This window comes from Macrobrachium nipponense, chromosome 16 (assembly GCF_015104395.2).
Source record: "Macrobrachium nipponense isolate FS-2020 chromosome 16, ASM1510439v2, whole genome shotgun sequence".
Taxonomy (NCBI): domain Eukaryota; kingdom Metazoa; phylum Arthropoda; class Malacostraca; order Decapoda; family Palaemonidae; genus Macrobrachium; species Macrobrachium nipponense.
The window spans coordinates 22,210,828-22,223,818 of NC_087209.1; the positions used below are offsets into that span (position 1 = coordinate 22,210,828).

At 42.7% G+C, this 12,991-nt stretch overlaps 1 protein-coding gene across 2 annotated transcripts in view; it reads right to left on the reverse strand.

The window, feature by feature from the left end:
• LOC135195610 (ragulator complex protein LAMTOR3-like) overlaps positions 1 to 12,991 on the reverse strand; it is an 80,368-nt gene that overhangs the window by 43,522 nt on the left and 23,855 nt on the right. For both annotated transcript variants that reach the window (XM_064221937.1, XM_064221936.1), the window contains exon 3: positions 11,794 to 11,852. In XM_064221937.1, coding sequence (XP_064078007.1) covers positions 11,794 to 11,852 — 59 coding nt within the window. The remainder of the gene's footprint in view (positions 1 to 11,793; positions 11,853 to 12,991) is intronic.

A 12,991-nucleotide genomic window follows, 5' to 3' on the forward strand; every position in this document is an offset into this window, starting at 1 on the left:
TCATATACAGCCAACATTTATGGTCTTCAGTTCAAAAGTAAGGATAATTGCAGACCTACAGGTGCCACCTGGACTCCCAATTCAAAAGCAGGTAACTGCCTTGCTTTTTGTGTAGTCTTTATTGTTAGTTTTAATCACCAATCCCAGGTTACATTCTGCCAGCTTTAGGACATTTCCAGATCTCATACATTCCACCGAAATTATGATTCCAACTACCCATCGGAGAGAGAGAGAGAGAGAGAGAGAGAGAGAGAGAGAGAGAGAGAGAGAGAGAGTTTTTTTTTTTTTTTTTTTTTATACTAACACCCAACACTCATATATCAAGCTCTTTTCCCTTGACCCCACTGATTTCTCAGAGCTAACAGTCTAGGACACATAAAAAGTTCAGTAGTTGACTGTTAAACAATAGTTACCCAGGCCTGAAGATTCAAAGGCTGCAAATTCAAGCTATAAATAAGCGATGGATTTGCAAGAAGAAATCAATTTTCTTAAAACATTTCAGGTGTTCATATTTTAAGTTGCCTTGGGCAGAACACTTGCCTCAGCCTGCTAATTTTATTGACAATTACTTAAGAGTCAAACTTGAAAAATTTTAGTTCTTTCTCATTGAATGTTGTATCTGATCTTTTAACAGTCTATTTTAACAAAATCTTTTGCTCCCCTACCCAATCAGGTCAAATTAAGTCCCTCTACAGCTCTACCATTATAGAAGGTACTAAAGGTTCCTTTCAAGCATCCCTTTGCTACAGATCCACAACTTTCTTATTTTTGCTTTTTGTGCTTTTCCATTCTCACTTTGTTGTCTAACTTTGAATTTACCTCAATTAATTTCCAATTTATCTGAAGTACATGCTCTTCAGGTAACATCTTTGAGTCTAGCATTCTAGTAATAAGATTGTGTCCAAGTTAACAAGAAACTTCCATAGATCTTCAAAGCATTAGTGTAATTGATTTGTTTATAAATGAAAGGTAAAACCTGAAGCAAGACTTTCATAAAAAGGGACAAAACATCCAGTTGGAGAATATTAACTACAAAGCTGGTGCAATCTGATTATTCAACTTGGTGACAGAACTCTTGAAAAAAAAAAACAAGTATAAATAAAACAAAAATATACTTCCTTATTAAATTCTGGGGAAAAGACAAAATATGTACATGATATGACACAATGATAATCATGAACAGCAGAGAATTCCTATGAGCTTTTACTCTGTGCCAGAAATGAATGATGAATTAAAAACAAAGTATGTGCAGTAGCGCACCAAGATAACAGACTGTGGTACATTGTAATTGCAGATATATCAGTGCAAAATTAAAATATAAATCTGAGGCCTTTCACCTCTGATTGAATGCCGAACTGTTTTTTTGAATCAGGCGCTCTTAGTGGGTACACCACTTGCTTACCAGCATTCCTCATGTTAGTGTTTCAGTTTCTTTATTAATTTATTGCTTGAAACTCTAAAAATTATGCTAAAGCTTTTACTCTCCTGCAGTTAATATTAATAAACAGCTGTTTGCCAATTTAGTTACCATAACTAACACATATTTACTAAGAGTTGCATTACAGTTGTCTTGTTAAAAACTTACTTATTTTCAATGTAATTCCATTAATACAAATCAAATATGTTCGTTTTTATTCATCTGTCACACAGTGGAAAAGGTGTTTGGAAAAGGTGTTAAAACTTACTTATTTTCAATGTAATTCCATTAATAAAAATCACATATGTTCGTTCTTATTCATCTGTCACACAGTGGAAAAGGTGTTAAAAAAGTAAGTCAATAATAACTTGAAGCAGCAGGAATTATAGCTGTGGCTAAAGAAATGAATATTGAGCAGACCCCAAAACATTTGGTGCAAAATAAATGCATGAAACAGACAAAATCATACATACCGTACTTCATTTAATTCACTGCTTCTATAAATAAAAAAGCAATTTTTAAACCCAGATTTGATCATTTACAAAAGAAATGTCTCTGAATTAAGTTTAATTCAGCAACTAAAGACAGTGATGATATTGGTAAAATGCAATCAGCTGATGACTTTAAGATGGTAAACAGAACCAGAATGAAAATGGCACATGATCACTCAGTACAGAGTTTGCAATACGATAATATGACAATAATACATGTAAAACAGTTTTACGTATTAAAATTACGTATCATTATTCTCAATACAACTTTTATTCGACTTTTGCAAATCGACATGTTGGTGAAACACCCTAACTGAAAATTCCAGGTTTTAGAAATCCAGATGAAGGATTGTCAACTTGTACTAGCATGAACAACCAAATCAAGGAACAACTGATTGCGAAGTAATTTATTGTAACTATCAAATAGATAGGTTGTTAAAACTTGCCAACTCTGTGGTGGCTTCCATAAGTAAAGAATTATATACTTTGTTTTATTCAGCTGAGGCTTAATAAAACAAATAAAGCGCAGAATGTAAAATGTCCCAGAAATAGGCGAAATGGTGCCCAAAACTGGTGAAATCACTCCATTCTTTTTACAATAATGTAATGCACATGTTTTGAACCCAACTTTGTTAATTGACAGAATAAAGTATTTCCGAATTATATTTCTTCTAGCAACTAATGTCAATGAAGATGTCACTAGTACACTGACCACCACCGCCAGTTTTCAATCGGCAAGATTTTGAAAATGTAAACAATATCAACTGCAAATGGCTGATGGCAATGGTTATATTCTGTAATCAGTAACAATATGACAATAATACATGTAAAATACTGTAATTAGATGCAGCAAGCAAAACAACTTGTATTTAAATCATCATTTCTGGGCTCAGCTCGTGTCGCTGCGCGAAATATCCTTTAATCTATTATTTCTAGGGTAAATGTACTAACACATACCAGAGAATAAATAAAATAAAGAAAAAGGTCAGTATAACTGACTCGCTCACCCTCCAGGAGGGTGTCGGTATGAACACTAGGCGAGTGAGACCACAACCACGAGCCAAATGCCAATAGAAATCTCCCACTACCAAATCCCTCCAAGAGGGGAGCCGACCCACAGAGTGAGCAGCTCGTACTACTACTACTCCATCCCATGCTGCCGACTGCTGCGCCTCTGGTGGCCATCCTTTTCAGTTAGCTCGCACGAGTCACAAGTGTTATTTTTCTCTCTGTGTATTTTGTGCCCTTTCTTCGGATTTTCGATAATGGAGCGTGCAGCTATTGCAGCAGCTAAGTTAAGTTACTCAGGAATTTTACGGTTAGTTGGTTTTTTCCGTCCCTGAGACAGTATTTGCCGTTTTTTAGGTATAAATACGTTCTCGGGGTCGGAAGCATGGCGGCATGGTCCTGCCGCGTGATGGGTTCGTTCTTGGTCTTCCATACCTAGAACATCCCTTTTTCATTTACGCTCTATTTTGATTATCCGCGTTATTTAAGGTCTACTCAGGTTGTCATGCATGCATGTATATCACCTTTTGTAGGCTTTTTCTATCCAGACCCTAGTCCAGGTTCTTAGTATCGGCCCCTGACTAGCTTTGAGTGGTAGACTTGCCTTCGGGTTAGTCGTACACTCCTGGATTTTTTCTCCTGCTATTTTACCTTCTTTCTTTCATTTTTATTTTATTTATATATGTATTTTGTCATTGTTTGGTTAGTTTGGCGTCTGGCTTAGCCTAGGTCCCGGCTCGCAGAGCCTATTCTACCGCTGATCAGTTCGGTTGCTTCCACATAGCTTCTCTCTGATCAGTTGGTTTTAGCCCTGTGGGCCTATATGCTACCGCTTTTCAGTTCAGGTTGCTTCCCGATAGCTTCTCTCTGATCAGTTGGTTGGCCTAGGCTTGGTTACCGTATCTCAGTTTACCGCCTCGTGGTCACTGCGTGATCACGGGACAGCCAGACGCCTGCCCAGTCCCCCTCCCCCCCCCCCCCTATCCCGCTCTCCCATAGAGTCGGGCGGGGGTGGGTCGGTCTGTCCATGCTCGCCTCACATACCCGAGCCTGCCTCCCCCTCTCCCCTCCACCGGAGGGGCTAGGGAGTCGGACAGCCCCAGACTGGTTCCGACCTCTCCGCTTCTCGGTCCGGCCGGGTGGTACGTTGTGGGGGGCCCTGGCCTTCCCCCCCCTCCGTTACTGCCTTGTCGCTCCGGGCTAGCTCGAGCCTGTATGTCCTCTCGCCCTTCCCTCCTTACTAGGGCTCCTCCCTATCGGAGTCCTGGTATCCAGCGGAAGGAGATAGTCCACCCATAGATGGACCGGTGCATACAGTAGGTCTCTACTAACCTTACCGTTTGCTGAGTTACTACACTCCGCTTCAACTGGACCTAGTCCGGTTCGCTTGTGTTTAGGTTTAAGTTATTTTTAAGTTTATCTTAAGTATCTTAAACCATCCCCCCCCTCCCTTTCATATTTTACCGGATCTCTCCGGGATTATAGCCTATTCAGGCAATGCAGGGAGGGGTTATGCCCAAATTTTTTCCGAGCTCCGGCATGTAACGGAGTTCTTTTGTCCTTTAGTCTGTAAGTGATACCCCTTTAAGATACTCATGTGTCTTCCCACTTACAGGCCACCAACTGTGAGCATCCGGGATGTTCCGCTACACTTCAGGACCCTGTGGGACACGAAGTTTGCCGTCCATGCTCCATGCGCGACTCCGCACGGGGACATCCAGGTCTGGTACCATGAAACGTGTACCATTATTGTTTACGATCTGGTGAGCCAGCTTTTGGAAGGCGTAAGTATTCCACCTCCAGTAGCTGCTCCGCTTCTTTTAGTACTTAAGTTTTCATCATTTATTAACTTAAGGCATCTAGTTTAAGTTATACTCTAAGTTTTAGTTTTAAGTGATTCTTAAATCTAAAATACGCCCTCTCTTACAGGCTCCGGCAGTAAGGGATACAGCACTGGCTACCCTGCGGGCCTGGGTCGGAGGTTTTGGCAAGAACGCCGCCAAGGGTCAGCCCTACATACTTGAGAAGCGATTGGCATTACTCATCTTTCCCGGAGGCAAGGCGACAGGGTACGTCGACCCGGTAGAGGCGGACCCGTCTATTGCCTTCATCCAACAACAGCTGGCGGCCTCCTTAACTGAACAAGACCAGGATATCTCCACGGATGTCGCAACCCATGGATATTAATGTTGAAACCGATGGTAGGTATAGACGACCTGGTTGGTCGAGGTAAGTAATGCAGGTACCCAAGGGTCTCCCTTGGGTCTGACTGTCTCTTCTACCCCTGCAACCTCTCCATCCTTCCAAGGCTTTAACGGGTGATGAATTGTTATACTCCTCCTGAGGCTTCGGTTAGACCTAAGATCAAGTCTAAAGTAATGACCTTGACTAAGACGTCATCGTCTTCGAAGAAGACGTCCTCGTCTTCTTCCTCGCGTAAGTCTCCGGCTCGTAATCCCGGCCCAGACAGGTCTAAAGGGTCTAGCTCCGGCTCTAAGTCCTCGAAAAGTAAACCCAAGGAGAGATCTCGCACCCCGGCAGTATCACCAGTGCCACTACCTTTGGTTCCTATTCAGAGCCTACCCTCCACCTCCGCAGCAGCTCCGGCTTTGGACTCCAATGCTGGCCTGTTGCAACAGAGTGGGCGATCTGTGGGGTAATCCCTTAAGAGTTTTTTTTATGTTTTTTTAGTATGAACAAATGATATCTCGCCTATCGGACAGGATCACTTCTCAGGATTCTATTATAGCCGGCCTAAGAGAAGCCCCTCTAGCCTCTCCCTCAACCTCCACCACTAGTGGATCTCAGCTTCCCCCGTATGACTCTGCTGCCCGCTTTCTCCATGAACAATCCTTGGAGAGTAGCGTCATACGCCCCCTTCCAGGATGGTCTCATCTCCATACCGGAGTTTGGAACTCGAAGAATAGAGGACTTCGAGTTATTCTACCCGGAAGGCCTACAGCCTCCTTTCATAGGCTACGCAAGGCTCACGCCTTCGGCTATGGTTCGGGACGATAGGGTACCAAAGGAGACAGTCCTCTATTCTCGAGACCAGGCTCAGCGAGAATGGCTCCAGATGTTTAGAGGACATGGATTGTTCGAACACCAAGGTACAACCATTTAAAAGTCCCTTTACCATTTTCACAATGGATGAGAGTATACCCCGCTCCCGTTCCTAACCAAGATAGCAAGGTCGACCATCTCAGCAGCTCAGAAGAGGGGGAACCCATGCCTCAGTTGAAAGAAGCAGATCCCACATCTCCGTTGCTCCCTTCAATCGGAGAATTGTGGAAGACTTGCCAAATACATTCTCAGCTGGCAAACTCAAACCTGACTGTGCTATGGAGAGCATTTTTGGTGAAAAGCTACCCAGGCTCCCAGATAGTCTTATTCAGGCTGAATTTGACTCAAAATCACGACTAGCCAGGTCAATCAACTCGATGGCTATGTCTGAGGTAGCAACCATGGCTTTATTGGTTCAGAACCAATTTTTAAGCTTATGACCAAAGCCCTGACTCAAACGGTGCAGTCAGATATGTTCGAGTTTGCCACTGCTAGGACGAATTGTAGGAAGCATGTCCTGCTAGAGGCAACCATTCGACATGAAACCGAATAGGTTACTCTCTTCTAACATCTGGGGCGCAGATCTCTTCCCAGAGGCTATGGTTAAGGAAGTACAGGCAGAGGCTACGAGGTTGAACCAGAGCCTTAAAGACCGTTGGGGTCTTACGGCTAGGAGGAGGCAAGACCTGACACCTAAAGGTAAGGGCCAAAGGAAACCCAGACGTTTCCAACCTTACCAAAAGAAGCAACCGCGCTTCCCTCAACAAGTTCCAGCAGTGCCGTTAGTGCAGACAGCCCAACCCTCCACGTCTAAAGGTCAATCACAACCTATTTATGTGATATCCCCTCAGCCTCAACCCTCCACCTCATACGCCATCTCTCCAGCTTACAATCAAGCCTTCGAGAGTCAAGCTTCTCAGAAGTATGACCGCTCGGGCAAGGGAGGCAGAGGTAAGCGGTCCTTTCGTGGGAGAGGATCGGGAGGCCCCTTCAATATGGGAAGCACTTCAGAGGAGGCCGAGGTGGTTACCAGAACCAATGAAGAACTTCAGGTAGGAGGGAGGCTGTTTCACTTTCGCCACCCCGGTGGAACTTCAGCCAGTGGGCTCAGAGCATAGTGTCAAAAGGGGCTGGGTTGGAGCTGGTTGACGAACCCACCTCCAGCCAGACCTTTCCGTCAACTTCCTTCCAAGGAATTGACAGACTACGCAGAGGACCTCCTTCAGAAAGGAGCTATAGCCAAAGTCAAGAGGTTAAAATTTCAAGGTCGCTTGTTCAGCGTGCCAAAGAAAGGCTCAAACAAAAGAAGGGTAATCTTAGACTTGTCCCGCTTAAACACTTAGCCATCCGCTGCGACAAGTTCAAGATGCTCACGATATCACAGGTACGGACCTTACTTCACCGTGGGCCGTCACCACCTCTATCGATCTTACAGACGCCTACTATCATATCCCTTATTGCAAGACACTTCCGTCCATATCTGGGATTCAAGATAGGAGACCAGACATTCTCCTTCAAGGTAGTTCCATTCGGGCTCACGTGGCACCCAGGGTGTTCACGAAGCTAGCGGAAGTAGTAGTGCAACAGCTCAGAGCACAAGGGATTATGGTAGTGGCGTATCTCGACGATTGGTTGATCTGGGCCCCATCAGTCGAAGAATGCAACAAGCCACACTGAAAGTGATCCAGTTCCTAGAATATCTAGGATTCAAGATAAACAAATCCAAGTCGAGACTCACTCCAGAGTCAAACTTTCAGTGGCTAGGCATTCAATGGAATCTATCCTCACACACTCTGTCGATTCCATCTACCAAAAGGAAAGAAATAGCGAAGTCAGTCAAGCAATTTCTAAATCACAAACTAGCATCCAGGAGAGCTCAGGAAAGGATCCTCGGCTCTCTCGCAGTTTGCATCAGTAACGAACATCTTGATGAAAGCCAAACTGAAAGACCTAACCAGGATCTGGCGCTCACGAGCAAATGTCAGGTCCAGGGACAAGCTATCCTCAGTGCCTCTGATTCTAAAGAATCGGCTTCGACCGTGGGCAAAAGTCAAGAATCTATCAGTGTCAGTACCCCTTCAGTTCCCTCCACCAGGGATCACCATCCACACAGACGCGTCCTTAAGCGGCTGGGGAGGGTACTCCCAAGTCAAAAAGGTTCAAGGCATTTGGTCACCTCAGTTCCGTCAGTTTCATATAAACGTACTGGAGGCAATGGCAGTATTCTTGACTCTGAAAAGATTACTCCCACCAAAGTACTCCCACATAAAGCTAGTCCTAGACAGCGCAGTGGTAGTACATTGCATAAACAGAGGAGGCTCCAAGTCACGTCATCTAAATCACGTCATGATAGCCATCTTCTCCCTGGCAGACAAATTCAGTTGGCATCTTTCCTCCACCCACATAGCTGGAGTCAGAAACGTCATAGCAGACGCCTATCCCGATCAGTACCCCTAGAGTCGGAATGGTCACTAGACGACAGTTCGTTCCAATGGATCCTTCAAAGAGTCCCAGGGATTCAGGGTGGGGACCTTTTCGCATCCCAAGCGAACCACAAACTACCGTGTTATGTAGCCCCCAACCTGGACCCTCTGGCTTACGCCACGGACGCCCTAGCTCTAGACTGGGAACAACTGGGGGAAGATTTATGTCTTCCCTCCAGTGAATCTCCTTATGAAAGTATTGACAAACTCAGAACATTCAAGGGTCAAGTTGGCTCTAGTAGCCCCAGACTGGCCGAAGAGCAATTGGTACCCCCTGATTCTGGAACTGGGCCTTCGTCCCCTTCGGATCCCCAGTCCCAAGCTCTCCCAGTCAGTACAAACGAAGACTGTGTTCGCTTCCTCAGGGATTCTCAAAACCCTAACTTTATGGATTTCATGAAGTTTGCGGCAAAAAGAGTGCGAATATTGACCCTCAGAATATTCTCTTCTTGGAATCCGATAAAAGGGATTCAACTTTGAGGCAGTATGATGCTGCTGTCAAAAAGTTAGCAACCTTCCTGAGAGAGTCAGATATCAGAATCATGACAGTTAATTCAGCTAATATCCTTCTTCAGATCCTTATTTGAAAAAGGTTTAGCAGCTAGCACGATTACGACAAACAAGTCAGCCTTGAAAAAGATATTTCAATTTGGATTTAACATAGACTTGACGGATACCTACTTCTCGTCTATTCCTAAGGCATGTGCTAGACTTAGGCCTTCTGTGAGGCCTACGTCAGTTTCATGGTTCTTAAACGATGTTCTAAAACTGGCTTCCGAAACCGATAATGACACATGCTCGTTTATGATGCTCCTAAGGAAAACCCTATTTTTATTAAGCCTGGCTTCAGGAGCAAGAATTTCAGAACTGTCGGCTTTATCCAGGGATCCGGATCATATTCAATTCCTTCCCACAGGGGAAGTCCTACTTTCTCCGGAACGTAGCTTTTTGGCAAAAAATGAAGATCCTTTGATGAGGTGGGAACCTTGGAAAGTACTACCTCTTCCACAAGATGTATCCCTTTGTCCAGTTTCAACCTTACGAGCCTTTCTATCCAGGACCTCCTCATCCTCATCGGGGCCCCTCTTTAAGAGGGAAAAAGGTGGAACTTTATCCATTAAAGGCATCAGGCAACAAATCCTGTACTTTATTAAACAAGCCAATCCTGACTCTTTCCCAAAAGCACATGATGTCAGAGCAGTAGCCACCTCAATTAATTATTTCCAACACATGAACTTCGATGAGTTGAAAAAGTATACCGGATGGAAATCGCCGACAGTGTTCAAAACGCCATTACTTAAGTCCTTGGAAGCTCTGAAATTTTCAGCAGTAGCAGCGGGAAACATAGTTCCCTGATCTAGTTAATTTGTAGTAGAAGATTCAGTCCTCCATTTCTTACCTGCTTCACCCAACAGTTCGTCTATTCCTACCGTGTTCATTTACATTCACCTTGTGCCTTAGCTGCTTTTTGATAATGTAGTGGGTGCCCCTTACTTTTTTGCTAGGGACACTCACAGATGATTATGTATATTGATCTCATGGATGTTACCCTCTTATTTTTATGCTAGGGGATACATCTCATTTATAATGGTTACGGGAGGGTTTGTATATTAAGTCATATACAATTCCTTATATATTATCACTGTTGATTAAATTGTTCATTTGATTGTTTTTTAATTGCTATTATATTTTTGATACATGCCTTTACACAGATACCATTTTGTTACATGTAAGCCAATTTACCTCTGTACATATGTAAATTACCTTATGTTAAGAAACATGTTTAGAATTAAGGGTAATTTAAGCATATTTTTGATTTGTATCACTGTGTATTTGTATCTTTTAGCAATTATATCCCTTTTTTACATTTACTTTATTTTATTTGAGACCTATGTTGATTTATTTTATTACTTTTGTTTACAATCTTGTGCTATTTCTCTGGTACGATTTCGCGCAGCGACACGAGCTGAGCCCAGAAAAGGGATTTTGACGTAAGGAAAAATCTATTTCTGGGCGATTGGCTCGTGTCGCCAGCGAAATCCCACCCTACCCATCCCTTCGCCCAAGATTGTCTGCTAACTTCAGGATGGCCACCAGAGGCGCAGCAGTCGGCAGCATGGGATGGAGTAGTAGTAGTACGAGCTGCTCACTCTGTGGGTCGGCTCCCCTCTTGGAGGGATTTGGTAGTGGGAGATTTCTATTGGCATTTGGCTCGTGGTTGTGGTCTCACTCGCCTAGTGTTCATACCGACACCCTCCTGGAGGGTGAGCGATGTCAGTTATACTGACCTTTTTCTTTATTTTATTTATTCTCTGGTATGTGTTAGTACATTTACCCTAGAAATAATAGATTAAAGATATTTCGCTGGCGACACGCAGCCAATCGCCCAGAAATAGATTTTTCCTTACGTCAAAATCCCTTTATTATCAACTAGTATACAGTTTAACCTTTGCAAATGATTACTTTTCACCAGAAAATATTTCGGTTTTTAGAGTTTTTTACTTTTAGAATTAAGAATACAAGAACATAAACCTGTATATGTAGGTTTTGCTGTGTTTACATTTAATATTGATATTTTAAAATCATTGTTATAAGCATTTTAGGAGTGTATATATTTAGAGTTAACAGTTGTAGGAGGGTAATTAAAATGACTTGGGCATTTTGGGATAATGGTTTGGGGTATATTTTTTTTGAACTATGTATTAAATTAGGCAGTGAACTGTAAGCATAGCTAATGCTAGGAGTATCATAAGATGTCAAGTAATAGAGCTACTCACTATTCAAACTCTTTTTGCAGTAAATGTGCATAAGTTTCATTCTTTTCTTAAACACTGTTTTATTTCTTAAACACTGTTTTATGTAAGAGCAATAAGTTGGAAAAGCATTTGACAATTGGAAACTAACTAATGTATTTGAGCATTAACAACATTCTTAGTTACTTTGGATGGACCTCATTTGGTCTACTGATAGGGTTCATTTATTTTTCAATTGCAATTTATAATTTTCTTGAATTAATTACAAAACTTCTGGTTAGAGATATGTTCTTGCTACCTAATAAAAATTTTACCTTTTGAGATTTTCTGTACAACATACTGCATGCAAAGTTCCTAATATAAATAAGAAAAAAATAAAACTTACATTCAATACATTCAGACCTGTAGACTTCTGTAATATTGATTAGCTGGTCTTGAAGCCAAAAACATTCCTCAAACTGACTTCATTTACATGTCTACTAAAGCAATGCAATGTGCAATGTATTCTTATTACTGTGGATTAAAACAGTGTCATGCACATTTCACTGATGGGAAAAACATATCACTTCAAAACTTACCTTTTAATAGAGGGACTCCATCACGATCCGTTATGACTATGCCTAGAAGGTCATCTGTGCTAGAAAAAATAATGAAAAAAGATTGCATTAATATCAAGAAAAAAACTGCAATATAATCAACTCTGACATTTTAAATATTTGTATACAGGCTTTCACTAACTTAGAGCCAACAAAGATGCTGCAAAATAGAACTGAACAAATGTCCTCGAAAAATCAAAATGCATCTAATTTTGTACATGAACTTTCCTGTCAGATATATACTTAGCTTTACGTCTCTGACGTCACGACAGAATTCAAAAACTCGCGGCACACGCGACAGGTAGGTCAGGTGATCTACCTTCCCCACCCGCCGCTGTGGCGGCTGTAAGAACCAATCTCCCTTTCCAGCCAGAATTTTTCTGTCGCCGGTGACGACTACCCACCTGGTTGTTTTTAATCCATCCTGACCAGCTTTTATTCGATTCTCGTTGCCTTGGATTTATTTGGACTGACTTTCGGTGAAGTACCTGATCTTGTTGGCTTGGCATACACGCTTGTGGATTGTTTTTTGATATTGGTTTGGATTTTTCTTTGATTTCAAGATGTCTGATGTAGAGGTTAAGAAATCTTCTATGTTTAGGGTGTGCTCTATAGATGAATGCAAGGTGAGGCTACCGAAAGCTACGGTAGATCCTCACACAGTATGCTTGAAATGTAGGGGTAAAGAATGTTCTTTTGTTAACCCGTGTAATGAGTGTGAGAAGTTGGATGAGGGTGAATGGAAGTCTCTTTCTTCCTACTTGAGGAAGTTGGAGAAAGACAGGGTGAGGAAAGCTTCGTCTAGAAGTTCTAGTAAGTCTCGTATTAGCGAGGTAGAAGTAGACAATCCTGTTGTAGCACTAGATCCTTCTCCAGTTTCAGCTCCTGCGCCCTGCATCGAACCTAAAGATACGACTTCGGAAGTGGCAACCATGAGAGCCACGATCCTTAGCATGGAGAAGAAGATTCGTTCGTTGCAAGGTAAGAGTAACAGTGAAGGTGAATTGTGCAGTGACACCAGTGCAGTGGAGGGTGCGTCTGATCGGCTCCTTAATGCTTCCAGGCCTAGACCTCTTCCAGACTCCCAGTCCCAGTGGAGGAGGAAAGTCAACAGCCGCAGGAAGGTTAGGGAGAACTCCCACCGATCAGGCGTCCCCTCGGTAGATCCTGATGTTCGTAC